A 27,109-nucleotide genomic window follows, 5' to 3' on the forward strand; every position below is an offset into this window, starting at 1 on the left:
AATCCAAACCTGAAACATCAACTGTAACTTTTTATGCAGTACCGAACTGATCATACTGAAACAGTTTGAAACTGATTAAGTTCTCACGAAAATGGTACGGACATACTCCAAGTTCACTACCTGCATATCTAAGCATAACCGAACATGCCTGACAAAGTCTAACACAAGCATAAACAACATACTTCAGTACTTCACCCTACATTTAATTTCGTCCCCCACAAGTTGACAGTTACGGGAAGGCATAACAGGTGATGACACAAAGAGGCAAATGCAGCTTGCATATTGTAGCTAGGCCAAGCGGGGTGGCGGTGCGACGAACACTGCCCTCGTGCTGACGAGATTATCGACCTGCGCCATCAGGCGCCTCCCATGGATGTACCTGGCCAGCGTGCTAGCGTTGCGTTTCGCCACGCCCACGACCATGTTGCGTTGCCACACATCCGCCACGTTGATTATCACACGCACCACATTGTTGGCGTGCTGGTTGACCATCATACCCTGCACACCACCAGGCAACCATACAAGATTATTAATTAGTCAGTTAGTCCTCTTGTGATCTACCATTCTACCTCTTTGCTAGATAGCTAGGCATGTAAAACAACACAATTAGTCTCACCAGGATATGCTCTTCAGTATCACCAGCCCCCGTGTAGAGGATCTCAGTTATGATAATCTTGCGTTCATGGTAGCTGCCGTAAATTAGGAGCTTCTCGATGACATTTGAAGAATACTCTTGGCGGCTCAGATGTATAATCTGCCCCATAATTTCCTGCACAACAATTTGTCGGTCGCCAGGCTCTCCATGCTGCACAATGTACTGCATGCAACATGTCATATAGTAAATTTTTCGTTTCACTAAGAGATTATTTCATCAAACACAAGTCACTCCACAGATGATTTACCTGCACAACATAGTTACCGAATTCGTGTGTTGACAGCTCGATGACACGTTCGACAATCTCCATCACAAACGGATACAGAATTAGTGGATCCTTGGAGAATTGCAGCACTTTCTGGGAAGATCATGAAACATGAGTAACGAACTAATACAGTCAACAAAAGACAGAGAGAAACAGAAAAAAAAAATTGATACCAGAACACAACCTGAATAACGTTGTATCCGTATTGATGGGAGGATAGAATCTTTGCCTTCCCACGTAGGCTTCTATAGATGAATTGTATATATTGTGTTGGCACACATTCCATGCATTTCTGAATGACATGGTTTGCATGTTCATCACAAACACATTTCAGCAGGTTCCTATTAAGCTCCATGGCCATCTCCATCTGTTGGTCAATGACGCCTATTTCAAAAACCTGAAAAAGGAGATAGTCAAGAAAAGTATGATTGAGAACAATCTTAGAAATACATCTTAATTCTATACAATCTGATATATGTAGCAATTAAAAGCCAAACTGTTCACTGTACCTTTTCGATCACTTGACTACCGTGCTGATGAAGGCTTAGGGCTAAGACATGTCCGATAAGATTGCGGACGAGCTTGCTTCTATAGGTTTCTGGTCCATAGTCAAGAAGCTGATGAAAAAGACACAAGGTAAGTACTATAATAATGTATGCTCGGGCTCGATAAACCGTACATTATCAGTACTCCTATAAGATGAAAACCGGCATATATGGGTTTGAGGAACAAACCTTCATGATAACAGAATTGGCGAACACATCACAGACCAGTGTGGACACTTGAGGCGTCATTTCAGTATATAGCATCACTACTTCCCCGGTAGTTGTTATGTCAAGCTGCTTTGTTATGAAACAGCTTCCCACTGGATGGACACTGCATGTAAAATACACCAAAGGATTTAGCCAGAATATCGCAATATTAACTATTTCTAAGTCGATGATAACAAACTTTTGATTCAATCGTTGAAATTCGTGTAAGATTAATGTAAGTTTGATGGATAAGAAAATTTTTGTTGGATGGCTAGGATTGTCGATTGAAAAATAGACACTCCCATAATCTTATGGACATATATATTAACAGAAACTTTTTTTGGACAATGGACTTGAGGGTGTATAGGACGCACACCTGAGATCACAAATGTGGCCCTTGACATGAATGAGGCGCACAGGATTGTTCCCTGGATACTTGATCCGGTGAAGAAGGGAACAAAAAGCTGAGTTCCTGCTGTTTATTCCTGTACCCAGAAAACTATGGATATTGTCGCCTCTGCCGCTAGCGTATGCCGTCTCGACATCACGAGCATAGTGATTCTTGAAAGCTTCCTGAGACTGTTGGAAGAGTTTAGCGGCAACCTCCTGGTCTGGCTCAAAAAGGGCACGGAGACATCCCATCTGATACGCCATCATCTCAGGGAAATGTCTTGGTGGCACACTCCTTGAAGAAGAAGAAGACTGAACAGGAGAATTTAGGGCAGCCTCCTTATTTGGTAATGCAGTTTGGGAGTTTTGCTCGGCAGAATCCAGTGTACTTGTTGAAGCAGCTGAAGAGATAGAAGAAGACAGTACAGGCAAAACTGCTCCAATGTCATGCATATCGAAGCTGTTGGTATCTCTGTCTTCAGCATTTGTAGGCACGTCCTGATGATCATCTGAAGTCACAACTTCACTGCTTGGATCAACCTGCAAAGCAAACGTCAATGTTTGAACAGTAACAGGAATTGCAGAAGGAACAAATGCTATCAACAGGTAAAAAAGATAGGATAAAGACAGTATCTAAATAATATGACCGTTGGATCTAGCTTGAATAATTTAATTGAAATGGACGGCTGAGATATAATTTGAAAAACATACGTAGGCATGAATTCATCGCGAAAGACTCTGCGTTGGACAAGATCTGGCCTTAACTGAGTTTTTGATATGTATATATTTGATTAGAATCCAACAAGCTTACAGTTCTGTTGTTTGAGCCCAAACAGATATGCCAGTAGAAAAAAAAAAGTAAAAAAAAATGAATATCTTAAGCCACGTTATATTCTTCAGGCTTCTACTACAAGTTTCGTACATTGCAAAGAAAGAAGACTAACACACAGATATTATTTTTTTTCGAAAAGGGGGAGGGATCCCGGACTAACACACAGATATGCATACTCCTTCATTCAAAAATAAATCTAGGGACAAAGAAGCAAGAGTAGTAGACGAGTTCAGTAGAAGTATAAGGAATTTATTTCTAGCTAGGACTAGCACGTTTACATTCTAGCTGTAATTAGTACTCTTAATGAAACTCTCATAGATATGGGTTAATAAAAGAGGAACTCAGCTAGATAGCTTTGATCCTAAATTTTTACAAGAATTTGTATGTACTCATGAAACCAAAAAAGCTTATTAATCTCTGTCTGATGCTTGGCTCAATAGTATAATTGTAAAGCATAAAGGGTAATGTTTGGTTAGGATGGGGCGTTGCACCCTCTATATGGGGCTGTCCATATGCTCTGAGATTTACACCCGCATTGAGGAAACAATGCAGTCATGAATCTTAGTCTCACAGCATATGGACGGTCCCAGTGCCAGATAGAGGGTGCAGTGCACCCCAACTAAAACAATTGGCAAGCATAAATTATCTGATTTTGACACCATCTAAAGGATCCTATGGAGGGTTACTTATGGGAGTGAAGAAGAGAGAGAGGGATTCCACACTTGAATGCTCTTATTATATAAGGAAACTCGCTATAAGTGGAATTTGGTAAATTTTTATGTTGTTCCTCATGCTAGAGATAAGAGAAAGTTCTTGGTGGAGTTAGTTCAGATTATTATTATTATTAACTGCAATACTGAGACTATAGTACGTTATGGGAGGTGACTTTAGTTTGGTTTGAAAAAATAGTGAAAGAAATAGAGATAATAAACCTTATAAATGGTCCTTTTTATTTAATGCTATTATTGAACATTGGCGGCTCAAGAAGCTGGAATTGTCTAGTAGGAGCTATACCTGTCCAGTAATCAGTTAGATCCTATTTTTCACACGGTAGATATAGTTATTGTTAGTATAGAGTGCGTGTTGGATGATGACCATAAGAATATTTCTTTTATCGGGAAAACAGCAGGAGGTGCTCTGCTGCACTTTTATGAAAACAGAATAATGTTACAATCTATTTACAATTTACAGGCAGGCAAAGCAAAATAAATTAAAAATTCCTTTCAAGCAATTTTACAATAGAAGAAATTAAACATGTTGTCTTTTCCATGGCTCATAACAGGGCTTGTGGGCCTAATGGCTTCCCTACAGAATTTTACCGTAAATTTTGGCCCTTAATATGTATGATATCACCTACTATTTGTTTAAAGATGTTAGTGCAAGGGGCCTAGATATATATCTCTAGATTTAAATGGCATAATTACTTTGATACCTAAAGGGAAAGGGCCAAGTAGAATTCAAATGTATCTCCCACACGCTCGAGCTGATGGCGACTCAGAGAGTCACCGACAACATTGACGATGGTTACAACGTTGGCGACCTTGAGAATTGGGTGATGCCATCTAGCTATTGCTACCCTACTTTGTCGCGAGTGACCACCGTAGCCACCTAGGCAAGTTAGGCAACAAAGGAGGGGACACAGAGTCGCGACGGCGGGCAGGAAGCGGTGGTGCATTGGACGGACTCTCTCAACGCCACACAGTAAGAACTCATCTCACACCCACATTTGTATGCCCAAATTCCCAAATTAAACACTAACCCCTAGAACTCACCTCTTCAAACCAATCACGGGGAAGGCTGATGCAACTTGAATCATCGCTTCGGGACACCATGTCTAGGATGGCGTGGAGAATACCGAGACGGCGACAGAGGAGGGTGCGTGGCGGCTGCTACCTAGGGTTTCTATGCGGGAGTGAGGAGGGGGGGGGGGGTGAGGGTGGTCGGCCAACCTGGTTGGGTCCAGGCCGATATGCAAAGGGGCTCGGACCGGTTCGCCACGCTAGTGCCACACTAGATCTGACGGGTGGCAGCCCGTGCTAGATATCCTTTGAAAACACGATGAATCGAGATACGAGTGGCTTCCCTTGCCCGTATACCCAAACCGGTGTTCATTTGAAAAAAAAACAAGTGGTTAATTATGTTAGACAATTACCCCTTGTGGTGATTTGAGTAATTTACTCTTTGCAATATGCATGCCACCATTTTCCTTTTGGAGAATGATTTGAATAGCGCTAGAAACTTAAGATTTTGGAGCAGAGTGTTCAGTAGGGTGAATTGCAAAGGAACAGCATGGAACGTACCGAAGCTGAAGAGGGCACCACCCTTTTTTTTAATTTATTACTTTGTACATAATACAAGCAGCACACAGCAGGCTCTAAAAGGAAAAGATACAAAAAAAAGGACTGGATCAAGTTTGTGACTCCAGGATGGCCATCACCATATTAAAGTGGCAACAACAACAAGATGGAGGCCCATCTCTTTTTTTTTACAGCAAAAAACCTGATGGTGGCCCATCTCTCATCTATCGGGAGGCACCAATGAAAAAAAAAAGGATAGACAGAAAAGAGGTAGTATTCCACTAGTAGATAAATCCTGGGCCACTAGTAGATAAATCCTGGGCCAGGCCCTTCTAGCTATACAAAGTAAGGCCCATCACTTGTTCCAGCAAGAGGCGACAAGCATGGAGACGCATCGGCGCATGATGTAGAGCCTTGCCCGCTGCTCCCTCGCCGCGCTCGCCACCCTCACCGGCAACGACGCCGACCGCCGGAGCTCTTTTCTCTTACTCCGGCCATCTCCTTTCTGATCCATCTTGCAATTACCCGGCCGGCTTTCGACGCCGACGACCTTCTTCTGCTGCTGCTTCGTTGCTGCAGTCTCCATCTTATTGCTACTACAATTTTGCTTCTCCATCGATCCCCTTCCTTCCTTAATTTTGGTCTTCTTCTTCTTCCTCTTGTTACTTGTGGTGTGTTTGCTTATTTGCAGTGGAGCTAGCTAAGCTAAGCTAGTTTGGAGCTCTGGCCGGCGCCTATGGCGGAGATTGTAGGACAGGTGCTATTTATAGCGTCCAAACTCATGACTAAGTACGTAGTACCAGTCGTTAGTTAGGAACTTAATCAGGGTAAAAAAAATTAGTATGCAGGAGCATCTTTAGCCATGCGTGTCTCCACGATAAGAATCATGAGGGTCCCACACCCTTCTTGGCCTGCTAAAACTATATACAGTAAAATATGCTAATTAAGCTAGCTGATCGATAGTTAATTAGGCCTGCTAAAACCATTAAGATTTGTTGGAAATATAATTTGGGAATCTCTTTCTCTTGCATGTGTGTTGGAAATATATATAACCAAGAGCATCTACAGATGCATGCATGGTGCCAGTTTGACACTCTTTGATCGTCCGTCCTATAGATAGAAATTAATAGAGGTGTTAATCTAGAGGTAATCTCATTTGTCTTTTGTCCTTTGATGCAATCAAAATGCTAACTCTAGACTCTAGAGTATGCACACATACCCTGTCCGTCAAATTATTTGATTTCTTAAGGCACGACTTACCAAATGATCAAAATGGTACATAGCGCGACTATCATATTGTTTTAATTACCTGTAATTTTTCGCAAAGCAGATTTGAACAGTGGAAGTATACAGTGGAGGCGCAACATGTATATAACCTAGCTAGCTAGGAGCTCATCGAGAATCCACACATGATCCTGGCTAGCTAGGGAGGAGCACCAGTTTATACTGCGTGCGTATCGGATCCAGTGACCATTAATCAACCATGCACATGTGGATGCATGCATGTTGACAAAAGAGGAGGAGGAAGAGATATTAATTGCTGTCATTTGTGTTATACAATCACATAATCATTCATCATCAACAACAAATCAAACAATCAGTACGAGGTATAAAATAATTAAGCTTAATTAGATGGTGTACGTGGTGAGGGTTGACCAGCCAACACATGCAGCATCTAAATAAATTTCTGCATAAACTCAAGTATATATAGTACTAGTATGTATATTTGGAACATTTTATGGGGAGCTGATCATCCAATTCAGATCGATGTGTTCTGCAGAGACACACCGTGTGTATGGGAAACACAGCTAACAACAAGGTGAAACTAGCTAATTTTGATCTGATGGAGCAGTTAGTTAATTAACCAATTAACCAATTCACTTCAGACAGGCAGCCGAAAGGTAGGAGACAAAGACTCGAGTGTACTTGAAAGTTTATAAATAAATTATATAGCACTCTGATCTAAGAGCTAGAACGATGAAATCATCATCTAGTGACTAATTTTACTATAACATACATATATATTGCACATTCATTCTAAAGTACTGACCCACATGCTCGCATGCATTGGCATGTGGGGTTTGTTTTGGGGACACCATGTGATCCTAGCTAGCAAAAGGCAGTGACCAAAAGCTAGCTAGATACTGCGTGAAGTTTTTTTTTTTGGTAAGATACTGCGTGAAGTTTAAATATATATAAATGAAGCTAGCTAGGTTCAAAACATCCTGCTCAATTTTGATAACCATACACTTATATGGTTATGCATGTATACAGCTAGAGTCCCTTCTAGTCACGGTATATATACCAAGTAAGACCCACAAAAATAGTTTCAGATATACTTTTATGATTATATCCTTCTTAAGTATTGGACCTTATTATTTTCACATTTAAGAAAAATCCATTTCTAAATGTCTTCGTTGCGATATATATGAACATATGTAGCACCTGTTTTGACTCATATATTAGACAAGACTAGGTAATAACTAGATTTACACTTTACACACAAGCATGCCACATAACCACCTCTGATACTAGATAATGATTGATATATCAGATGCGCCTTGATTGATTGACAACTTTAGGTTAATTAACTATTGTTAAGACAGATAGTCTTAAACGGCACAGAGAAATGATGGGTTTTCCTTTCATCATGCATGCATGAGAAGGCCAAGTGGCGACAAAAAACGATCAACCGTCTTAATCCTTGTCCATTCCCCAACTCTATACTTTTGCAATCATATGCATAACCACCACTATATATAGATAACTGTTTATATTCTTTCATACGGGCTAGATACTCATTTTTTCCCCTTCTCCCTGAGAGTAAATAAATGGAGGAAATATTCTATACTTGTTTATCTTTGAAGAAGAGACCAGGACGCCACCTGATCCTTTGTTTAAAGATACCATTAGCTGGCAATGTGTATATACAAAGGCGATATACAAAATGATCAGTAGAAAGAATCATTCTGTTTTTTTTAACAGTAGAAAGAATCATTATTTGTTTATAACAACAAATCTTTTTTATATTATTTAGAACCACAATCAGTAGAAGCATCTGGACATCTCCGTAAAATAAAAGCATCTGGACATCGATCCATTTCTCTTTGAGCTTTTAACGAAGCCCTTGAACAGAATGGAGTCTCAAATTTGCTTCCAGAGAGCAAAATATAGCCCAAAGGCCTTAGTCCAGCCCAGTGGGCCAAAGAATAGAATGGTGCATCAGTGTATTCAGCCAAAAGGCCGAAGAAAATAGCTATCCCACCATTCAGAAGAGGCTCCCCCCCCCCAAAAAAAAACATTCAGAAGAAAAAAAAAATTCACCAATCCTCAGGGACGGCGGCGCCGGCGCTTTCACTGGCCTACCCTCGCCGGCGCCGGGCGCTCGACGGTGCCCGCTGACTGTCCTCCTCCTTTGAAGCCTGATCCTCTCCCCGTCCTCCCCGGCTGGATCCCCACCGGACAACCGGCGTTCGCTCGCTGCTCCCCGCCCCTCTAGTTACAGCTACAGGTAACTAACTAATTCCACTGCCTTAATCCATGTAAGCTGCTAAGAATTGCTCAAATCTGCTGCTTCAGAGTGCTCGATTGATGTTGAAGCACTGCTATCTGTCTAATTCGATCTGCATTTTGCTCATGTATGATGGAATTTGGGGTGGGGGATGGGGGGATTTCTCAGCTTGGCACATTTGTGCAGTGTTTTTTTTCTTTCTAGAATACATTTGTGCAGTGTTCAACAGCCACCAAATCAGGAGTGAATCGACCAATTGCCACATTTGTGCTGTGTTCATGGCATCATGTATTGAGATAGTTGAGACTTCACAATAATGGTTTTTTGTTGCTTGCTTGCATCTGTTTGCTTGCTATTTTCAATTCTGGAATCATTTTTATGAAAATTGAGCACTTTTTTATCTGATACACATGTAGGTGGACAGGGATATGATCCTCCAAGGTGGCTTGGTGAGGAAGAGCTACCTGAGGGATAATGGCTGGTAATTACTAGAAAAAGTGCTCCTGTGCCCAATGATGCTGTTGCACTTCATACTGTCTTCTCTTTTAATATTGAGACTCATCTGATCACCTGGCTACCATATCCTCGTATATGGTGTTTGTCTGTTGTTTTTTTCTGTTGCATTTTGGAATCTCATATGTGTTATTGTCCCCTTGGATATTTTGATGGTATATAGACATTTGTACATCCATTTTAAAAAACTAATGTCCCCTGCTGATAGTGAAACTTTGTTTTTCTTGTAGGTAGTTTTCAGCATTGTTGGTACCGATAGCTGGTTTCCCAAGTTGATATATTTTTTATACCCATCCACTTTGTTTTCTTATTTTCAGATGTCATGTCTCACAAAATATCATCTCACATGTAACTTCACAAGGAAGGTTACTAAGGATCACTACTGCTTGTGATAGTATCAAGGAAAAGTGTATTTATTGACTATACTGTCTATTCACGCCATGACAAGAAGATGAATGATTGTCTGGGATTTCTATGGGAAAGATGGTTGTGAACTGTGATAAAGGGCAAGTGATCTGTAAGTACTATGAACCGCTACACCACTTCTTTAAGATAATAATTCTTCTGGTTTAAAGCTGGGATTATATCCCCCAAAAAACTGTTAGTTTAGCTCAGGTATTGTACACTTAATTTTTAGTTTCTAATATTTAAGAACAAAGAACTAAAGGTCATTCACAAAAAAACTAAATGATGTGTGATACTTTGTTCTTATTATGTATACCTTGGTGCAGATCAAACAGTAGATTTTCATTTGAGAATTCCAAAATAACTAATGCAACTTACTCCTGGATCAATCAGCTGCATAAAATGTTCTGGACCATACTTCACAAAACCTTACTAAATGTGCCCAAGAATCCATTGGTACATGAATCTATGTCAATTCAGAACCACCAGCATCATCAGCTGTCCATGTCGAGAGGGCGTAGAGCGGCCTCCCTTTCCACCCCTGCAGAAGCCACTGGTGATCCTCGTTGATCATGAAATGTGTGTGATATTGATTCTTCACTTTGCTCTTGAGCGTCAGAACAATATCATGGTCCAATGGCAACTGCCTCAGCCCTGCCCGGTTGTTCCGTGTCTGCCACTCCCTGTAGTTCTGAGGGCGCTCCACCCGGTCTGCGCCTTCACAGGCAATCATGTTCATGGCACACCGTGCAAACAGATCCCGCTCCAGCTGCAGCCTCACGTCGTAGTCCGGTGGTGTACCATGGTCTCCATCATGTCGAACAACGCCGTGAAGTTGTACAACGCATGGCGGAACCGTGTCATGAAGAACGCCCCGCTGTATGGCCCATTGGTGACAGCATGGACAAACACATTCGGCTTCATCTTCCTAATACTGTTAAGCACAGTGTCCCTTGGGTTTACCCTGTCAAAGGTGAGACTTTCGTCCATCAAGGCCCTGAATTGGAATAGGCTGTTCACCACAGGCACCTCATCTGGGTCGATGTGGAGGTCCTCAGCCCGAACGGCGTCTGTTTTTACTGCGATGGTGTGGAAGTTGAATGACATGCCGAACTTGCTTGCATAATTGCAAAGCCGGTGCCCTGCCTCCTCGATTTGCTCAGACGTGCGGAACCCAGGTTGAGGCCCGGTTATGCTGGTCATCCTCACCTCCGGTGGCCCGCCCTCCCTGTCTGCCAGCCACTGGATCAAGTCCGGCCACTGCAACCCGGTGTTTATGCCATAATGCACAATGTGCAGCTTCCTCCTCCCTGCAACGGGCGTTGTATATGATCTTGTTGGAAAAGAGAAATGCCACCTTGATGAAGCAGCAGGTGGTTCTGTACAGATGATAGGCCTTCATAAGCTCCACGGTGATGGTGCATGTCCCAAAGAGCGAGTGGTAGAGCTCGCTCCCCGTGCCGGCCAGACGTGCCTCCAGCCCCTGGGCAAAGTAATGCGCCAGCCGCTGCCTAGCATTCCCTTTTGGTGAGGAGTGCCTCTTGATCCGCTCCAAAAGATCGCTCGCGCTGCAGTGATCGTTGCTGGCCACTGCTTCTGCACAGCGGATCAACATCGTTTCTAGGTCATTCATCACCGGTTGCTTCAATCCGCGCCTCCCACGCATGCGGAAGCTCTTCTGCGCTCCCTTGTTCTCCTTGTCCAGAGTGATTAGTACCTCCTTCATCTCACTGGCATACATGTCATCACCACTGAGGATGAGCTGGTCCAACATCTTCTTGAGCTCAGCCTCCTCCTCCGAGTCAGTATGCACCAGCACCGCTATTTGCTTGCTGCTCCTGCCCATGCCTGCCTCCGTCCCACCATCCATGTCAAACCTGTTCTTACGCCTCCTAACATCCACCATTCTGTTATCTTTGGGCAAGAACATGTTAGCCTCCTTCATGCCTTTGAAGAATGCCATGTTCGGCAGCATGTCCAGGCTGTTGCTGCTCTCACTGGGATACAGGGTACTGTTGCACTCCACTGTGTCTGTGCCATTCAAGAAAGCTGGATCCTGTACCTCGCTGAACAAGAACCCAGAAACTATGATGTCCTTGTTGTTGTCTTGTCTGGGCATCAAGGCAGAGGAAAGCACCCCTGGTGTCGAGGACTCCTGGGCAATGGAAGCGGTGGTGGCAGCAGCAGAGAGGATCTGGGCGAAGGGCTGCTCGATCTGCAGGAGCTTCGGGTGGTCAGGGTACTGGTAGGAGAACTTGTCGACGATGTCCTCCTCCATGAGCATGTGCGAGATGTATGCCAGGGACAGGGACAGGTCATCCTGCGGCTGCTTTGGGTCACCATAGGTCGTCGGGGGAAGGTCTAGGCATACGGAAGGGGAAATGGGTGCAGGCTCTGATAACTCCTCCGGGCTGGTAGCCATACTGGAGTGCTTGGTGATGGTGCATTGCGAAATATCTTGGTCTTGGAATGGATATATCATTATCATTGAACCTTGCTGGTTTCTAGCCATTGGAACCATTAAAGATTTACACTCGAGTCTATTTAATAATCGGGCAGCGTCTGCACATATGGGCAAAGAAAGGCTTTTGAGATAGAGATTATATTCTTCGTGGTGTTGTAGCCATCCTTCTCTCCCTGCCTTATCAACATTGACATATTCCTGAACATGAAGACAATGAGAAAAAGAAATTAAAACTACCAGTTGATGCAAAATTCAATCTACAATACAGGAAATTTATAATTAAGGAATGCAAGAATGATTCTACTCTTGCAACGTAATTCTGTATAAGTTAGGAGTCATTCTTAGCCTCGGTGGTTCGTGCAGCGCACATCGCATTGTCTTCCATTTTAATATTTGCATGGTCAGGTCCGTACATCCAATATCCTCGTATATGGTGTTTCTCTGTTGTTGTTTTCTGTTGCAACTTGCCATATCATATTTGAAATCACCCCCTTGTATATTTTGATGGTCCATACTAGATTGGTTTGGACGTTTGTACACCCATTCCAAATACCCTAATGTCCCTGCCATTGATGCAACTTCGTTTTTCTCGTTTGCAGTTTTCAGCATTGTTGGCACTGGTAGCTGGTTTCACATGTTGATCTTATTTATTCTCTTATTCTTTGTTTTGTAATTTTCAGATGCCGTCTCACAAAATATCAATTGCATCATGCAACTTCACAAGGGAGGTTACTCAGGGGCACTACTGCTTGTGGTAGTTCCAAGGGAAAGTGTGTTTATTGACTATACTGTCAATTCATGCCATGACAAGAAGATGATTGATTGTCTGGGTCTCTGGGATTTCTATGGGAAAGATGTTTGTGATAAACGGTGAGTTATCTATACCATGATGTATGAACCGCTAGACCACTTCTTTAGGAGAACTCTGATTGTTTAAAGGTAAATATGCTTATATCTATTCAATACTGTCAGTTGGTAGAAAATTCAGTATACAATATAGGAAAAAATATATAACAAAGGAGTACAAGAATGATTCTACTCTCGCACTGTAATTCTGTACTAAGTTAGAGGTCTTTATTAGCCTCTTGGATTTTGTGCAGCACACTTCGCACTGTCATCCATTTTAATATTTTTTCTGGTTGAGTCAGCTCATCTGATAAACTGGCTACCATATCCTCGTAAATGGTGTTTGTCTGTTGTTGTTTTCTGTTGCAACATGGCATCTCATGCTTGATATTGTCCCCTTGGATATTTTTGTGGTGTATACAATATTGGTTTGGATGTCTTGTTGGTAAGTTTTCAGCATTGTTGGCACTGGTAGCTGGTTTCCCATGTTGAGCTTTTTTAAATTCTCTTCATCTTTGTTTTCTTCTTTTTGGATGTCAGAATGTCCGACAAAACATCATCTCATCATGCGATATCACAAGGGAGGTTACTCACGAGCATTATTGCTTACTGTAATGTCAATTCATGCCATCACGACAAGATGATTGATTTCCTGGGATTCCTATGGGAAAGATGGTTGTGTTAAATGGCAAGTGATCTATACTAGTATGAAGTATGAACCACTAAACCACTTCTTTAGGAGGACAATTTTGCTCGTTAAAAGGTGCGCATTATATCACCCCAAAAAACTGTTGGTTTACCTGAGTGATTGTACAGTTTAATTTTAGTTTCTAATATCTAAGAACAAATGTCAACGACCAGATGTGAATGATATGGGCGACTTTATTCTTGATATCTACACCTTGGTGCAGGTTGCACTGTAGATTATGATTTAAGAGTTCCAAAATAACTGATGCAACTTTAATCCTGGACCAGTCAGCTGCATAAAATGTTCTGGACCATATTTCACAAACGAAGACCAAATGTGCCCAAGCATCCATTGGTACATGAATCTATGTCACTTCAGAACTGGTAGTATCCTCAGCTACCCATGTCGAGAGGGCGTAGAGCACGCGGCCTTTCCATCCCTGCAAAAGCCACCGGTGATCCTCGTTGATCATGAAATGCTTGTGGTACTGATTCTTCACTTTGTCCTTGAGCATCAGAACAATGTCAGGGTCCAATGGCAACTGCCTCAGCCCTGCCCGCTGGATCCGTGTCTGCCACTCCCTGTAGTTCTGAGGGCGCTCAACACGGTCTGTGCCTTCACAGGCGATCATGTTCATAGCACACCGTGCAAAAATGTCTCGCTCAACCTGCAGTCTCATGTCGTTGTCCCGCGGTACCATTGTTTCCATCACGTCGAACGACACCATGAAGTTGTACAACGCATGGCGGAACCGCGTCATGAAGAACGCTGCGCTGTATGGCCCATTGGTGACGGCATGGACGAACACGGATGGCTTCATCTTCCTTATAGTGTTAAGCACCATGTCCCTTGGGTTTACCCTGTCAAAGGTGAGGCTGTCGTCCATCAAGGTCCTGAACTGGAATATGCTGTTCACAACAAGCACCTCATCTGGATCGATGTGGAGGTCCTCTGCCTGAACAGCCTCTGGTTTGGTTTCAATGGCGTGGAACTTGAATGGCACGCCTAACCTACTTGCATAATTCCTGAGCCGGTGCCCTGCCTCAATTTGCTCAGAAGGGCGGAACCCAGCCTGAGGTATGTTGATGCTGGTCATCCTCATCTCCGGTGGCCCACCCTCCCTGTCCGCCAGCCACCGAATCAAATCCGGCCATTGCACTCCGGTATTGATGCCGTAGTGCACAATGTGCAATTTCTTCTTCCCTGCAACAGCGTTGTAGATAGTCTTGTTGGAAAAGAGAAATGCCACCTTGACGAAGCAGCAGGTGGCGCTGTACAGATGGTAGGCCTTAATTAGGTCCACAGTTGAGATGCCTGTCCCGATGAGCGAGCGGTAGGACTGGCTCCCCGTGCCGGCCAGCCGTGCCTCGAGCCCCTGGGAGAAGTAATGCGCCAGCCGCTGCCTAGCGTTCCCTCTTGGTGAGGAGTTCCGCTTTATCTGCTCCAAAAGCTCACTCGCGCTACAGCGGTCGTTGCTGGCCACTGCTTCCGCACAGCGGATCAGTAGTGTTTCTAGGTCAGTTTCCACTGTCTGCTTCACACCGCGCCTCCCACGCATGCGGATGCTCTTCTCTGCCGCCTTATTCTCCCTGTCTAAAGTGATCAGCACCTCCTGCATCTCACCGGGGTACCTATCATAGCCATTGAGGATGAGGCAGTCCAATCTCTTCTTGAGCGTGGTGTCCTCCTCGGATTCACTATGCACCAGCACCGCTATTTGCTTGCTGCTCCGGCCCATGCCTGCCTCTGCCTCACCATCAATCTCTAATCTGTTCTTACGCCCCCTGCCATCCACCATCCCAGTCCCATTATCTCTGGGCAGGAACATGTTGGCCTCCTGCATGCCTTTGAAGAATGCCACATTCGTGTCCATGCTGCTGCTGCTATCACTGGGAAACAGGGTACTGTTGGACTCCACCACATATGTGCCATTCAAGAAGGCTGGATCCTGTACCTCGCATGAAAAGAACCCAGAAACCATGATGTCCATGTTGTTGTCTTGGCTGGGCATCAAGGTAGGGGCAAGCGGTGCCGAGGACTCCTGTGCACGAGATGAGATGGTGGCAGCAGCAGAGAGGATCTGGGCGAAGGGCTTCTCAGTCTGCAGGAGCTTCCTGTGGTCAGGGTACTGGTAGGAGAACTTGTCGACGATGTCATCTTCCATGAGCATGCGCGAGATGTATGCCAGGGACAGGTCATCCTGCGGCTTCTTTGAGTTACCATGGGTTGTGGTGGGATGATCAAGGAAGACGGAAGGGGTAATTGGCACAGGCTCGACGACACCTGACAACTCCTCCGGAGTGGCTGCCATAGTCAGGTGCTTGGTGATGGTGTAGTGCGAAATATCTTGGGCTTGGAATGGATATACCATTTTCGTTGAACTGTGTTGGTTTAATAATTGATGCTTAAATTCTAAAAGGTTGGTTTAATAATCTGGCAGCGCCTGCACATATGGACGAAGATAGATATTATGCTCATAGTGGTGTTGTAGCCATCCTTCTGTCCCGGTCTGGTCAAAAGCAGCTATTTTCTTGTAGAAATCAATTTTATGTGTTGAAATTTTGTGCTGTTGTGGTATACAGGGAACCAGCCAAATTAACAATAACTTAAGAAGCAGATCTTAGCTAGTTGTTGTTTTCTGTTGCAACATGTTATATCATTTTTGATTATGTCCTCTTGAATATTTTGATGGTATATACTCTATTTCTTTGGACGTTTGTACACTTATTCCAAAAACCCCAATGTCTATGTCATTGGTGAAGCTTTATCTTTCTTGTTGGTACTTTTCAGCATTGTTGGCGTTTATAGCTGGTTCCCCATGTTGATCTTTTTTTTTGTTATCTCCCTTTTTGTTTCCTCATTTTCAGATGTCCGAATGTCTCACAAAACATCATCTCATCACGCAAGTACGCAACTTCCCAAGGGAGGTTGCTCAGGAGCATTACTGCTTGTGATAGTTTCCAGGCAAAGTGTGTCTATTGACTATACTGCAATTCATGCCATGACAAGAAGATGATTGATTGCCTGGAATTTCTACGGGAAAGATGATTGTATTGAATGGTAAGTGATCTATACAAGTATGAACCACTAATCGCTTCTGTAGGAGTACAATTCTGCTGGTTTAGCTCAGGGATTGAGCAGATAATTTTTTAATTTAAAATCTATGAACAATGATCTAAATGTCAATCACAAAAAGTAAATGACATGCGAGACTTTATTCTTGATATGCACCTTGCTGCAGGTTGCACAGTAGATTTTCATTAACGTATAAGAGTTCCAAGAGGACTGTTGCAACTTTACTCCTGGACCAATAAGCTGCATAAAAATGTTCTGGATCAAACTTCACAAATGCAGAGCAAATGTTCCCAAGCATCCATTGGTAGTTGAATCTATGTAACGTTAGAACTGCTAGCATGATCTGCTACCCATGTCGAGAGGGCGTAGAGCACACGGCCTTTCCATCCCTGCAGAAGCCATTGGTGATCCTCATCGATCATGAAATGCTTGTGGTACTTATTCTTCAGTTCGTCCTTGAGCATCACAAAAATATCAGGGTCCAATGGCAGCTGTCTTAGCCCTGCCCGCTGGTTCCGTGCCTGCCACTCCCGGTAGTGGTGAGGGCGCTCCACCCTGTCTGTGCCTTCACAGGCGATCATATTTATAGCTGACCAAGCAAAAATGTCCCGCTCCACCACCAGTCTGCTGTTGTTGTCCCGTGGAATGGTGGTATCCATCACGTCGAACAACGCTGTGAAGTTGTACAATGCTTGGCGAAACCGCGTCATGAAGAACGCTGCACTGTATGATCCATTGACGACAGCATGGATGAACACAGACGGCTTCATCTTCCTTATAGTGTTGAGCACCATGTCTCTTGGGCTTACCCTGTCAAATGTGAGGCACTCGTCGATCAAGGTCCTGAACTGGAATAGGCTGTTCACGACGAGCACCTCATCGGGATCGATGTGGAGGTCCTCAGCATGAACCACCTCTGGCTTTGCTGCGATGGCGTGGAATTTGAATGACACGCCGAACTTCATTGCACAATTTCTGAGCCGGTGCCCTGCCTCCTCAATTGGCTCAGCTGGACGGAACCCAGGCTGAGGGTTGTTGATGGCAGTAATCCTCACCTCCGGTGGCCCACCTTCTCTGTCCGCCAGCCGCTGGATCAGCAATGGCCACTTGTACCCGGTTATCATGCCATAGTGCACAATGTGCAGTTTCCTCCTCCCTGCAACGGCGTTGTAGATGGTACAGTTGGAAAAGAGCCCTGCCACATTGATGAAGCAGCAGGTAGCCATGTGCAGATAGTAGGCCTGGACGAGCTCCACGGTGCAGAGGTGCTTCCCAATGAGCGAGCGGTATAACTGGCTCCCTGTGTCGGCCAGCCGTGCTTCAAGCCCCTGGGCGAAGTAATGTGCCAGCCGCTGGCTAGCGTCCCCCCTCGGCGAGGAGTACCTCCTGATTCGCTCCAGCAGCTCGCTTGCGCCGCCCCGGTCATTCCTGGACACTGCTTCCGCACAGCGGATTAGCAGTGTTTCTAGGTCAGTCAACACTGGCTGCGTTGCCCTGCGCCTCCCACGCCTGTGGATGCTCTTTTGTGCCGCCTTGTTCTCCTTGTCCAGAGTGATGAGTACATCCTGCATCTCACTAGGATGCTTGTTGTAGCCATTGAGGATGAGCCGGTCCAACATCTGAAGTGCGGTGTCCTCCTCCGAGTCAGTATGCACCAGCACCGCTATTTGCTTGCTGCTCCTGCCCATGCTTGCAGCTGTCTCACCATCCACACCAAACCTGTTCTTATGGCCCCTACGATCCGACATCCCATTGTGTTTAGGCAAGAGCATGCTGGCCTCCTCCATTCCTTTGAAGAATGCCATGCTGGTACTGCTGTTGTTCTCACCGGGAAACTGGGTACTGTTGGACTTCACCAAGTCTGTGCCATTCAAGAAGGTCGGATCCTGTACCTCGCTGGACAAGAGTTCGCAATCTATGCTGTCTTTGTTGTTGTCTTGGTTGGGCATCAAGGCAGAGACAAACGCATCGGGTGCTGAGCAGTCCTGGGCACCTAATGAGGTGTTAGCAGCAGCGGAGAGGATCTGGGCGAAGGGTTGCTCGGCCCGCAGGAGCTTCAGGTGGTCAGTGTACTTGTAGGATAACTTGTCATTGATGTCATCCTCCATGAGCATGTGTGAGATGTATGTCAGGGACATGTCATCCTGCAGCTGCTTTGAGTCACCGTGGGTCGTCTGAGGAAGGTCGAGGAAGATGGACGGTGGCAGTGGTGCAGGCTCGATGAAATCGACCAACTCCTCTGGTTTGGCGTCCATAGTGTTGTACGTGCTACTTGGTGATTGTGCAGTGGAAATATCTTGGAGTTGGAGTTGAGATATCATTATCACCAAACCTTGTTGGTTTCTAGCTGTTTGGAAACACCGAAGCTTTACACTACAAAAGGTTGGTTTAATCATCCCGCAGGACCTGCACATGTGGACAAGAATGGCTTTTGAGATAGAGATCTTATTCATCTTGGTGTTGCAGCCATCTTTCTGTCCCCATCTGATCAACAGCAGCAATTGTCTTGTAGAAATCAATTTTATATGTTGCAATTTTGTGCTTTTGTGGTACTAGGAACCAGTCTATCCTCTTTCCTGCTCCACGCTCAGACCAAATCATTACTCCCTCCATATCTAATTCTAAGGCAGATAAAAAATTCCCAATTTCTCTAATTCTAAGGCGGGCTGCTAATTTATCGAAATCCCCTACTCCTAATCGCACATAGACGCTAAAACTCCGTTGTTCTCACGTGTGACATTTCGAGTTCCCCGGTGCCCACTAACCGCAGTGATCAGTAAATCTCCTTCAATTCGGATGATGCAGGACTCCAGGTAGTCTAGGCAGTTAGGAAATCTACTCGAGCGCCAATTCTCCTTGGTATGCAGGGAAAAACAGTCCGCCTAAGAAACAGAAACGGAGGGAGTTGCACTTGACGCTCCAGCCATCTTACCTGACCGATAATATATCACTGTTTTTCGGTCATTTATATCCTAGATCCCTGCTGACTTACATATCATTTCTGTATGAGAAAACTATCCAGCCATATTATCAGACTGGAATTCAATGTGATCTCATTTCTGATAATGCAGTGGCATTTTTACACAGTTAAAACAGGTAAATATGCTCACATCTACTCTGGAAAATAGGTGCAACATCACAACCAGATCAGGGTATCTATTACACAGGCACAAATGAAAGTGGACCGAAGAAACATCTGACATTGCAGCAGTTGCCATTTACAGGGCATCTTCAACACAGCAAAATCAAAACATAAAGTTTGTAAAAGTAAATTTTCAAGCAGCTCCAGAAGATATTTTAGCATGAAGAACAATGATGTATTCCTATGCAGGACAAAGAAACTAATAATCTGAGGCTCTGAGCTCATGTAGAGGATGCGTCCCTTCCACCCCTGATCCACATCCACAACAAAGTCCTTGTGGTACAGGCTCTTGACCTTGTCGGCAGCTGTCTCAGGCCTAGCCATTGCTTTCTCAGCTGTATTGTGTTTTAAGTAAATAACTCTATACAACAACTAAAAGAAGGGAAAAACAAGAGTCTTAGATCTCTGTGATCTTCTCTTCAACCAAGCTCTCTAAAGCCATCACAGTTATTGTGCCTGCATTGGCCTTGTGTGTGTCTGTGGGGTGTGCATTATATGAGCGTGCTTTTAGATCTTTCAAAATTTTGTTTCCCTCTTAGTGTGTTTGATTTATCTAGTAACTATGATGTAACTAGCTGATGTTACGACTCTTTTGTTACTTGCAAATTTATCATCAAGAATTTTACCTAAGGTTTGTCAAATGACGATTCACTTGACCGAGCTTCTACTATTATATGTCCAGTTGTTTTGCTCCACTCTTCTGCTGACTGGTGTCACAGCCAACTGGCTTTTGCTATTTCCTAAACCCTGCACACAACCTGTCAATGAAACAGACAATTTTTAATTTGCATTGGAATTTTCTCAGAAATTTTTATTAGCTGCGTGGACATCCAAAATTTTCTCCTTCAGTCCTAGATGAAGGATGAGCATTGACATATTCCTGAACATGAAGACAGACGGAAGTTTTTAAAACTACCAGTTGGTGGAAAATTCAATGCACAATGTAGGAAATTTATAATTAAGTAGTACAAGAATGATTCTACTCTTGCACTGTAAGTCTGTATTAAATTGGAGTTTTTCTTAGCCTCGGGGCTTTGTGCAGGGCACTTCATACTGTATTCCATTTCAAAATTTTCCTGGTCAGATCCGCTCATCTGATAACCTGGCTACCATGTCCTCGTATACGGTGTCTGTCTGTTATTATTTTCTGTTGCATCTAGGCATATCATATTAGTAAATTGGCATATCTGTTATTATTAGACGTCCGTACACGCGTTCCTAAAGCCCTAATGTCCCTATCATTGGTGAAGCTTCTTTTTTCTTGTTAGTAATTTTCAGCAATGTTGGCAATGAGCTAGCTGGTTTCTGATGTTGATCTTCTTTTATTCTCTTCCTCTTTGTTTTTTTTTATTTTCAGATGTCAGAATGTTTCACGGAAATAGCATCTTATGATGCAACTTCACAAGGGAGGTCACTCAGGAGCACTACTGCTTGTGATAATTTCAAGGGAAAGTTTATTTATTGACTGTACTGTCAGTTCATGCTATAACAAGAAGATGATTGATTATCTGGGATTTCTATAGGAAAGATGATTGTGATAAACGGTAAGTGATTTATACGATGAAGCATGAACCGCTAAACCACTTCTTTTGGAGAACAATTCTGCCAAAAAAAAACTTTTGGTTTAGCTCAGGGATTGTACAGTTTAGTTTATAGTTTATCATAACTATGAACAAAGATTGAAATGTCAACCATAAAAAGTGAATACTATGCGAGACTTTATTCTTGATAAGTACACCTGGGTTCAGGTTGCACAATAGATTTTCATTAGGTAACATATAAGAGTTCCATTGGTAGTTGAATCTATGTCACTTCAGAACTGCTAGCATCATCGGCTACCCAGGTTGAGAGGGCGTAGAGCACTCGCCCTTTCCATCCCTGCAGAAGCCATTGGTGATCCTCGTCAACCACAAAATGCTTGTGGTGTTGCCTCTTCACATTGTCCTTCAATGTCTGAACAATGTCAGGGTCCAATGGTAGCTGCCTCAGCCCCGCTCGCCGGTTCCGTGCCTGCCACTCCCTGTAGTTTTGAGGTCGCTCTACACGGTCTGTGCCCTCACAGGCGATGATATTCATGGCACTCCGTGCAAAGATGTCCCGCTCCACCAGCAGCCTCTTGTCATTGTCTCGCGAGACCGTAGTCTCCATAATGTCGAAGTGTGCTGCGAAGTGGTGGAGCACTTGCCGGAACCTCGTCACGAAAAATGTCGTGTTGTATGATGCATTCACGATGGCGTGGATAAACATGGCTGGCTTCATCTTCCTGATTGTGTTGAGCACCATGTCCCTTGGATTTAGCTTGTCTATCACAACGCTTTCGTCCATCAGGGACCTAAAATTGAGCAGGCTGTTCACGACGAGCACCTCATCAGGATTGATCTTGAGGTCCTCAATTTGGACATCCTCTGACTTGGCTTCGATGGCGCGGTACTTGAATGGCACACCAAACTGCTTTGCACATTCGATGAGCCGGCGCCCGATATCCTCAATTTGCTCAGCAGGACGGAATCCTGGCCGGAGGCTGGTAATGCCAGTGATCCTCACCTCTGGAGGTCCGCCCTTCCTGCCCGCTAGACACCGGAGCAAGGCTGACCACTGAAACCCATCATTGGAGCCGTAGTGCACAATGTGCAACTTTTTCCTCCCCGCAATGGTCTTGTAGATCATCTTGTTAGAAAACATAAAGGAGACCTTGAGGAAGCAGCAGGCAGACATGAATAGCTTGTAGGCCTTCAAGAGCTCCACACTAGGGGCGTGCTTCGCCATGAGCGAGCGGTACAGATGGCTCCCCCTGCCAGCCATCCGTGCCTCCAGTCCCTCAGCAAAGTAATGTGCCAGCCGCTGTGTGGCGTCCCCTCTTGGTGAGGAGTGCCACTTGATCCTCCCCAGCAGCTCGCACGCGCTGCGCCTGTTGTTTGTGGCCACTGCCTCCGCACATCTGATCAGCAGTGTCTCCAGGTCAGCCACCACTGCCAGCGTCATGCTACGCCTCCCACTTGGAGCTTTCCTGGAGATGTTCTCATTCCCCACCCTGTCATCTTGCTCCACAGTGGGACTGCGCCTCTTGCGTGCCTCGGTGGGGCATGTGTCGTGCCCACCAAGCATGAGCTGGTCCAACATCTTGCCCGCGGTGGCTTCCTCCTCGGTCTCAGGGAGCACTTGCACAACCATTTTCTTGCTGGTCCTGTCACCATCTACCATCCTGCCGTCTGTGGGCAAGAATCGGTTGGCCTCCTCCATGCCTCTGAAGAATGCCATGCTCGAGATCACGTCCATGCTCCTGTTGGGTTCCCCCGCGCCCATGCCATTCAAGAAGAAGGCTGGATTCTGGATGTTGCATATGGGCAAGACGGAAGCGGAGGCTAGCATGTTGGGTGTTGAGGACTGCTGGGCATAGGATGTCGTGGTGGTGTCGGAGGCAGAGAGGATCTGGTCGAACGGGTGCTGGGCTTGCTGCAGAGCTGCATGGTTGGGGTACTGATGCAAGAACTTGTCGACGATGTCCTCCTTCATGAGCATGCGCGATATGTAGTCGAGGGCCAGGTTATCATGCAGCTGCGAGGAGGGATCAGGATGGTCGAGGAAGACGATGGGTTTGGGTGCCATGATGATGATGCTTGTGTGCTCTCAGTCGGTCCTGTGGCAACAAACTTCCTCTCTTTTCTTTTTGTCGGATGGAATGTCCTATGATATAACGAAAACTAGCTAGCTATGAGATTTTGTCATCTTTACATGTTCGATGATTCCAAGCTTCAAAGGAAGACCAGTAACAAACAAAACAAAACAAAAAATTACTCTTAGTACATTTCTCTGTACCACGGTACATGTACTTGTCTGCAATTGAGTACTGAAGAAATGCTTTGGATTCTACAACTATGCTGATAAAACTGTCATAATGATGTGAGCATGGACACACAAGACAAAATTGTGACCTGACCTTCCAATGCACACTAACTAAAAATACTGATAATGTGTACTACTTTACAGTGCACATTAAAGAAAAGGAAACACGTGGAATGGTAACAGGTAGAGAGGACACGATAAATAACCAGCCTGCAGGAACCTTGAGTAGGCATCACTGAAACTAACCACGACATGGGAGCAGGTTGCAATTTCAATACATTCCAGCCATCTTTCAAGACTGATTGTTTTGTATCATATAGATTCATTTCTAATTACAATGCTATAAAGTGCCCTGTTCCTCGTATATCATGGCAAGTCTGCTTGAGAAAATTGAAGAAAGATATCCAGCCACCTTATCAGACTGAGTGATTCAGGGATTCGACATAATGTTATCATCTCAGATAAAGCACCAATTCTAGACAATTAAAATAGATACATGTGTACTCACAGCAGTTCTAAAAAACAGCAACTTGACAACCTGAACATAGTTTCTTTTTTTTTTACCAGATGAACATAGTTTCTTTTACTCAGTTACAGGTACAAAAAAGGAATGAACACACATCTGATGCTGCAACAGACAAACAAGTATGAAAGATTGATGACAAGCTATGTACTACGCTGTCCTTGACAAACACCAGATCAAATATATATCCATTGGTACTTCAATCTATCTATGTCTCCTCAGAACCACTGGTATCATCCACTGTCCATGTTGATAGAGCATATAGCACCTGGCCTTTCCATCCCTGCAGAAGCCACTGGTGATCCTCGTTGATCATGAAGTTCTTGTGGTACTGATTCTTCACTTCCTCCTTGAGCATCAGAACAATATCATGATTCAATGGCATCTGCCTCAGCCCTGCCCGCTGGTTCCGTGCCTGCCACTCCTTGTAGTTATGAGGGCGGTCCACCCGGTCTGCGCCTTCACAAGCAATCATGTTCATGGCGGACCGAGCAAAAATCTCCCTCTCCACCAGCACTCTCTTGTTGTTGTCCTCTGGAAATGTAGTCTCCATCATGTCGAACAACGCAGTGAAGTAGTATAATGCTTGGCGGAACCGCGTCATGAAGAACGCTGCGCTGTATGATCCATTGACAACGGCATGCACGAACACGGATGGCTTCATCTTCCGGATAGTGTTGAGTACCATGTCCCTTGGGTTTACCTCGTCAAAGGTAAGGCTCTCGTCCATCAAGGTCCTGAAATCGAATAGGCTGTTCACGACGAGCACCTCATCAGGATCGATGTGGAGATCCTCAGCCCGGACAGCCTCTGGTTCGGCTGCGATGGCGTGGAATTTGAATGGCACGCCGAACTTGTTTGCGTAATTGCTGAGCCGGTCACCTGCCTCCTCGATAAGCCCAGCTGGACGGATTCCAGGCTGTGGCCTGTTAATGCCCGTGATCCTCACCTCTGGTGGCCCGCCCTCCCTTTCCGCCAGCCGCCGGATCAACTTTGGCCACTGGTACCCGGTGTTGATGCCGTAGTGCACAATGTGCAGTTTCCTCCTCCCTTTGACGGCGTTGTAAATGGTATCGTTGGAAAAGAGCAATGCCACCGTGATGAAGCAGCAGGTGGCCATGTGCATATGGTAGGCCTTGACGAGCTCCAAGGTAGAGGTGCGGGTGCCAGTGGACAAGCGGTAGAACTGAGTCCCTGTACCGGCCAGCCGTGCTTCTAGCCCTTGGGAAAAGTAATGAGCCACCCGCTGCCTTGCGTCCCCTGTCGGCGAGCAGTACCGCTTTATCCGCTCCAGAAGCTCGCTCGCACTACGCCGGTCGTTGCAGGCCACTGCTTCCGCGCAGCGGATCAGTAGCGTTTCTAGGTCAGTCACCACTGTTTGCTTTGCACCGCTGCGCCTCCCACGCCTGGGGATGCTCTTCTTTGGTGCCTTGTTCTCCTTGTACAGAGTGGCGCGTACCTCCCGCATCTCACCTGGCCGGTTGTCGTAGCCATTGAGGATGAGCCGGTCCAACATCTTGAGTGTGTCCTCCTCCTCCGAGTCACTCTGCACCAGCACTGCTATTTGCTTGCTGCTCCTGCCCATGCCACCTTCCGTCTCACCATCCATGTCAAACCTGTTCTTACGCACCCTACCATCTACCATCTTCTTATCTCTGGGCAAGAACATGTTGGCCTCCTCCATGCCTTTGAAGAATGCCATGCTCGACAGTTTGTCCATGCTGGCGCTTCTCTCACTGGGAAACAGTGTACTTTCAGGATCTGTGGCGTATATGCCATTCAAGAAGGCTGGATCCTGTACCTTGCAGGACAAGAACCCGGAAACATGGATGTCTGTTTTGTTGTCTTGGCTGTGCATCAAGTCAGAGGCAAGCATACTGGGCGCCGAGGATTCTTGCGCACCGAATGAGGCAGTGGCAGCGGCAGAGAGGATCTGGGCGAAGGGCTGCTCGGCCTGCTGGAGCTTCGGGCTGTCAGGGTACTGGTAGAGGAATTTGTCGGTGATGTCCTCCTCCATGAGCATGTGTGAGATGTATGCCAGGGACAGGTCATTTGGCAGCTGCTGTGAGTCACCGTGGGTTGTCGGCGGCAGTGGCTCCGGCTCGACAATGCCTGACAGGCCCTCCGGGGTGGCAGCCATAATGGGGTTTATTGTGCTTGGTGATGGTGCAATGTAAATATCTTGGACTTGAAGTGGAGATGTCATTATCAACTTGTTCTCCATATATTCCATGTAAAGCCAATAAGCTCACCATTGGAACCAGTGAATCTTTACATTCTAGAAAGGTTGGTTTATCATTCAGGAGCGCCTGCACATATGGACAAGAAAGAGTTCTGAAGAACTGAGATGGAGATTATATTCATCTTGGTTTTGCAGCCATCCTCCTGTCCCTGTCTGATCAAAAGCAGCGTTGTCTTGTAGAAATCAATTTTGTGCTGCAATGGTGTTCAGTTCCATGTCTGTTTCCTGCTCCAAGTTTGAACCCAATTAGTATTTACTATTTAGTAGCACTTCACACCTGCAAGTGAACAAATGGATTTGTTATTCAAGAAATTACAAATTCAAAACACTAAGTCCAGCCATCTTACCAGGCTGATTATATATCAGTGTTTTTGTCCTTCATGTATGTCCTAGAATTACTGCTAACTGGTATCATATCTGAACGAGAAAACTTGTTGTACAGGCTCTTGACTTTGCCCGTTGCCACCTTAACAATATCCGGCTTCAATGGCAGCTGTCTCAGGCCTGCCCGTTGGTTTCTCAGCTGCCACTATTTGTATGTTTCAGGACACTCTACACGATCTGTCATTTTTCGGTGTTCGATGATTCCAAGCTTCCATTGGAATACCGGTAACAAAATAAATCTCAAGTTTTACATTTTTGTGTACTGCGGTACATGTACTTGAC

General features: G+C 45.0%; 5 protein-coding genes and 1 pseudogene across 5 annotated transcripts; all 6 read right to left on the reverse strand.

The window, feature by feature from the left end:
• Nucleotides 1–288: 288 nt before the first annotated feature.
• LOC100841060 (pumilio homolog 1) lies at nucleotides 289–4,726 on the reverse strand. The gene is made up of 8 exons (XM_024454516.1): nucleotides 4,667–4,726; nucleotides 2,049–2,602; nucleotides 1,655–1,796; nucleotides 1,430–1,537; nucleotides 1,246–1,317; nucleotides 903–1,013; nucleotides 617–817; nucleotides 289–498 (listed from the first exon to the last, which is right to left on the reverse strand). Exons 1-8 carry the CDS (start codon nucleotides 4,724–4,726, stop codon nucleotides 289–291), a joined length of 1,458 nt encoding a protein of 485 aa, XP_024310284.1.
• Nucleotides 4,727–9,738: 5,012 nt separating this feature from the next.
• On the reverse strand, nucleotides 9,739–12,489 carry LOC100841360 (annotated as a pseudogene).
• A 1,212-nt stretch (nucleotides 12,490–13,701) lies between these two features.
• On the reverse strand, nucleotides 13,702–15,788 carry LOC100841664 (scarecrow-like protein 14). The gene has a single exon (XM_003575560.4). It carries the CDS (start codon nucleotides 15,786–15,788, stop codon nucleotides 13,983–13,985), a length of 1,806 nt encoding a protein of 601 aa, XP_003575608.4. The 3' UTR covers nucleotides 13,702–13,982.
• An 896-nt stretch (nucleotides 15,789–16,684) lies between these two features.
• LOC100841969 (scarecrow-like protein 33) lies at nucleotides 16,685–18,931 on the reverse strand. The gene has a single exon (XM_003575561.4). It carries the CDS (start codon nucleotides 18,829–18,831, stop codon nucleotides 17,008–17,010), a length of 1,824 nt encoding a protein of 607 aa, XP_003575609.4. The 5' UTR covers nucleotides 18,832–18,931; the 3' UTR covers nucleotides 16,685–17,007.
• A 2,511-nt stretch (nucleotides 18,932–21,442) lies between these two features.
• LOC100842266 (scarecrow-like protein 33) lies at nucleotides 21,443–23,648 on the reverse strand. The gene has a single exon (XM_003575562.4). It carries the CDS (start codon nucleotides 23,439–23,441, stop codon nucleotides 21,639–21,641), a length of 1,803 nt encoding a protein of 600 aa, XP_003575610.4. The 5' UTR covers nucleotides 23,442–23,648; the 3' UTR covers nucleotides 21,443–21,638.
• A 560-nt stretch (nucleotides 23,649–24,208) lies between these two features.
• LOC100842578 (scarecrow-like protein 34) lies at nucleotides 24,209–26,896 on the reverse strand. Its single transcript, XM_003575563.4, has 2 exons — nucleotides 26,791–26,896; nucleotides 24,209–26,720 (listed from the first exon to the last, which is right to left on the reverse strand). Exon 2 carries the CDS (start codon nucleotides 26,432–26,434, stop codon nucleotides 24,410–24,412), a length of 2,025 nt encoding a protein of 674 aa, XP_003575611.3. The 5' UTR covers nucleotides 26,435–26,720; nucleotides 26,791–26,896; the 3' UTR covers nucleotides 24,209–24,409.
• Between the last annotated feature and the right edge of the window lie 213 nt (nucleotides 26,897–27,109).

This window comes from Brachypodium distachyon, chromosome 4 (genome assembly GCF_000005505.3).
Source record: "Brachypodium distachyon strain Bd21 chromosome 4, Brachypodium_distachyon_v3.0, whole genome shotgun sequence".
Lineage (NCBI taxonomy): Eukaryota > Viridiplantae > Streptophyta > Magnoliopsida > Poales > Poaceae > Brachypodium > Brachypodium distachyon.

What these genes read in the sequence shown, in the direction of transcription:
- LOC100841060 (XM_024454516.1), bottom strand. Translation starts at nt 4,726, where the DNA reads ATGGTGTCCCGAAGCGATGATTCAAGTTGCATCAGCCTTCCCCGTGAT. An exon ending in CCAATTCTGTTATCATGAAG is followed by an intron (nt 1,538 to 1,654) that starts GTTTGTTCCTCA and finishes CTTTTTCATCAG; the next exon opens with CTTCTTGACTATGGACCAGA. An exon ending in TCGGTAACTATGTTGTGCAG is followed by an intron (nt 818 to 902) that starts GTAAATCATCTG and finishes TGTTGCATGCAG; the next exon opens with TACATTGTGCAGCATGGAGA.
- LOC100841664 (XM_003575560.4), bottom strand. Translation starts at nt 15,788, where the DNA reads ATGCTCATGGAAGATGACATCGTCGACAAGTTCTCCTACCAGTACCCT.
- LOC100841969 (XM_003575561.4), bottom strand. Translation starts at nt 18,831, where the DNA reads ATGTCCCTGACATACATCTCACACATGCTCATGGAGGATGACATCAAT.
- LOC100842266 (XM_003575562.4), bottom strand. Translation starts at nt 23,441, where the DNA reads ATGGCACCCAAACCCATCGTCTTCCTCGACCATCCTGATCCCTCCTCG.
- LOC100842578 (XM_003575563.4), bottom strand. Translation starts at nt 26,434, where the DNA reads ATGGAATATATGGAGAACAAGTTGATAATGACATCTCCACTTCAAGTC.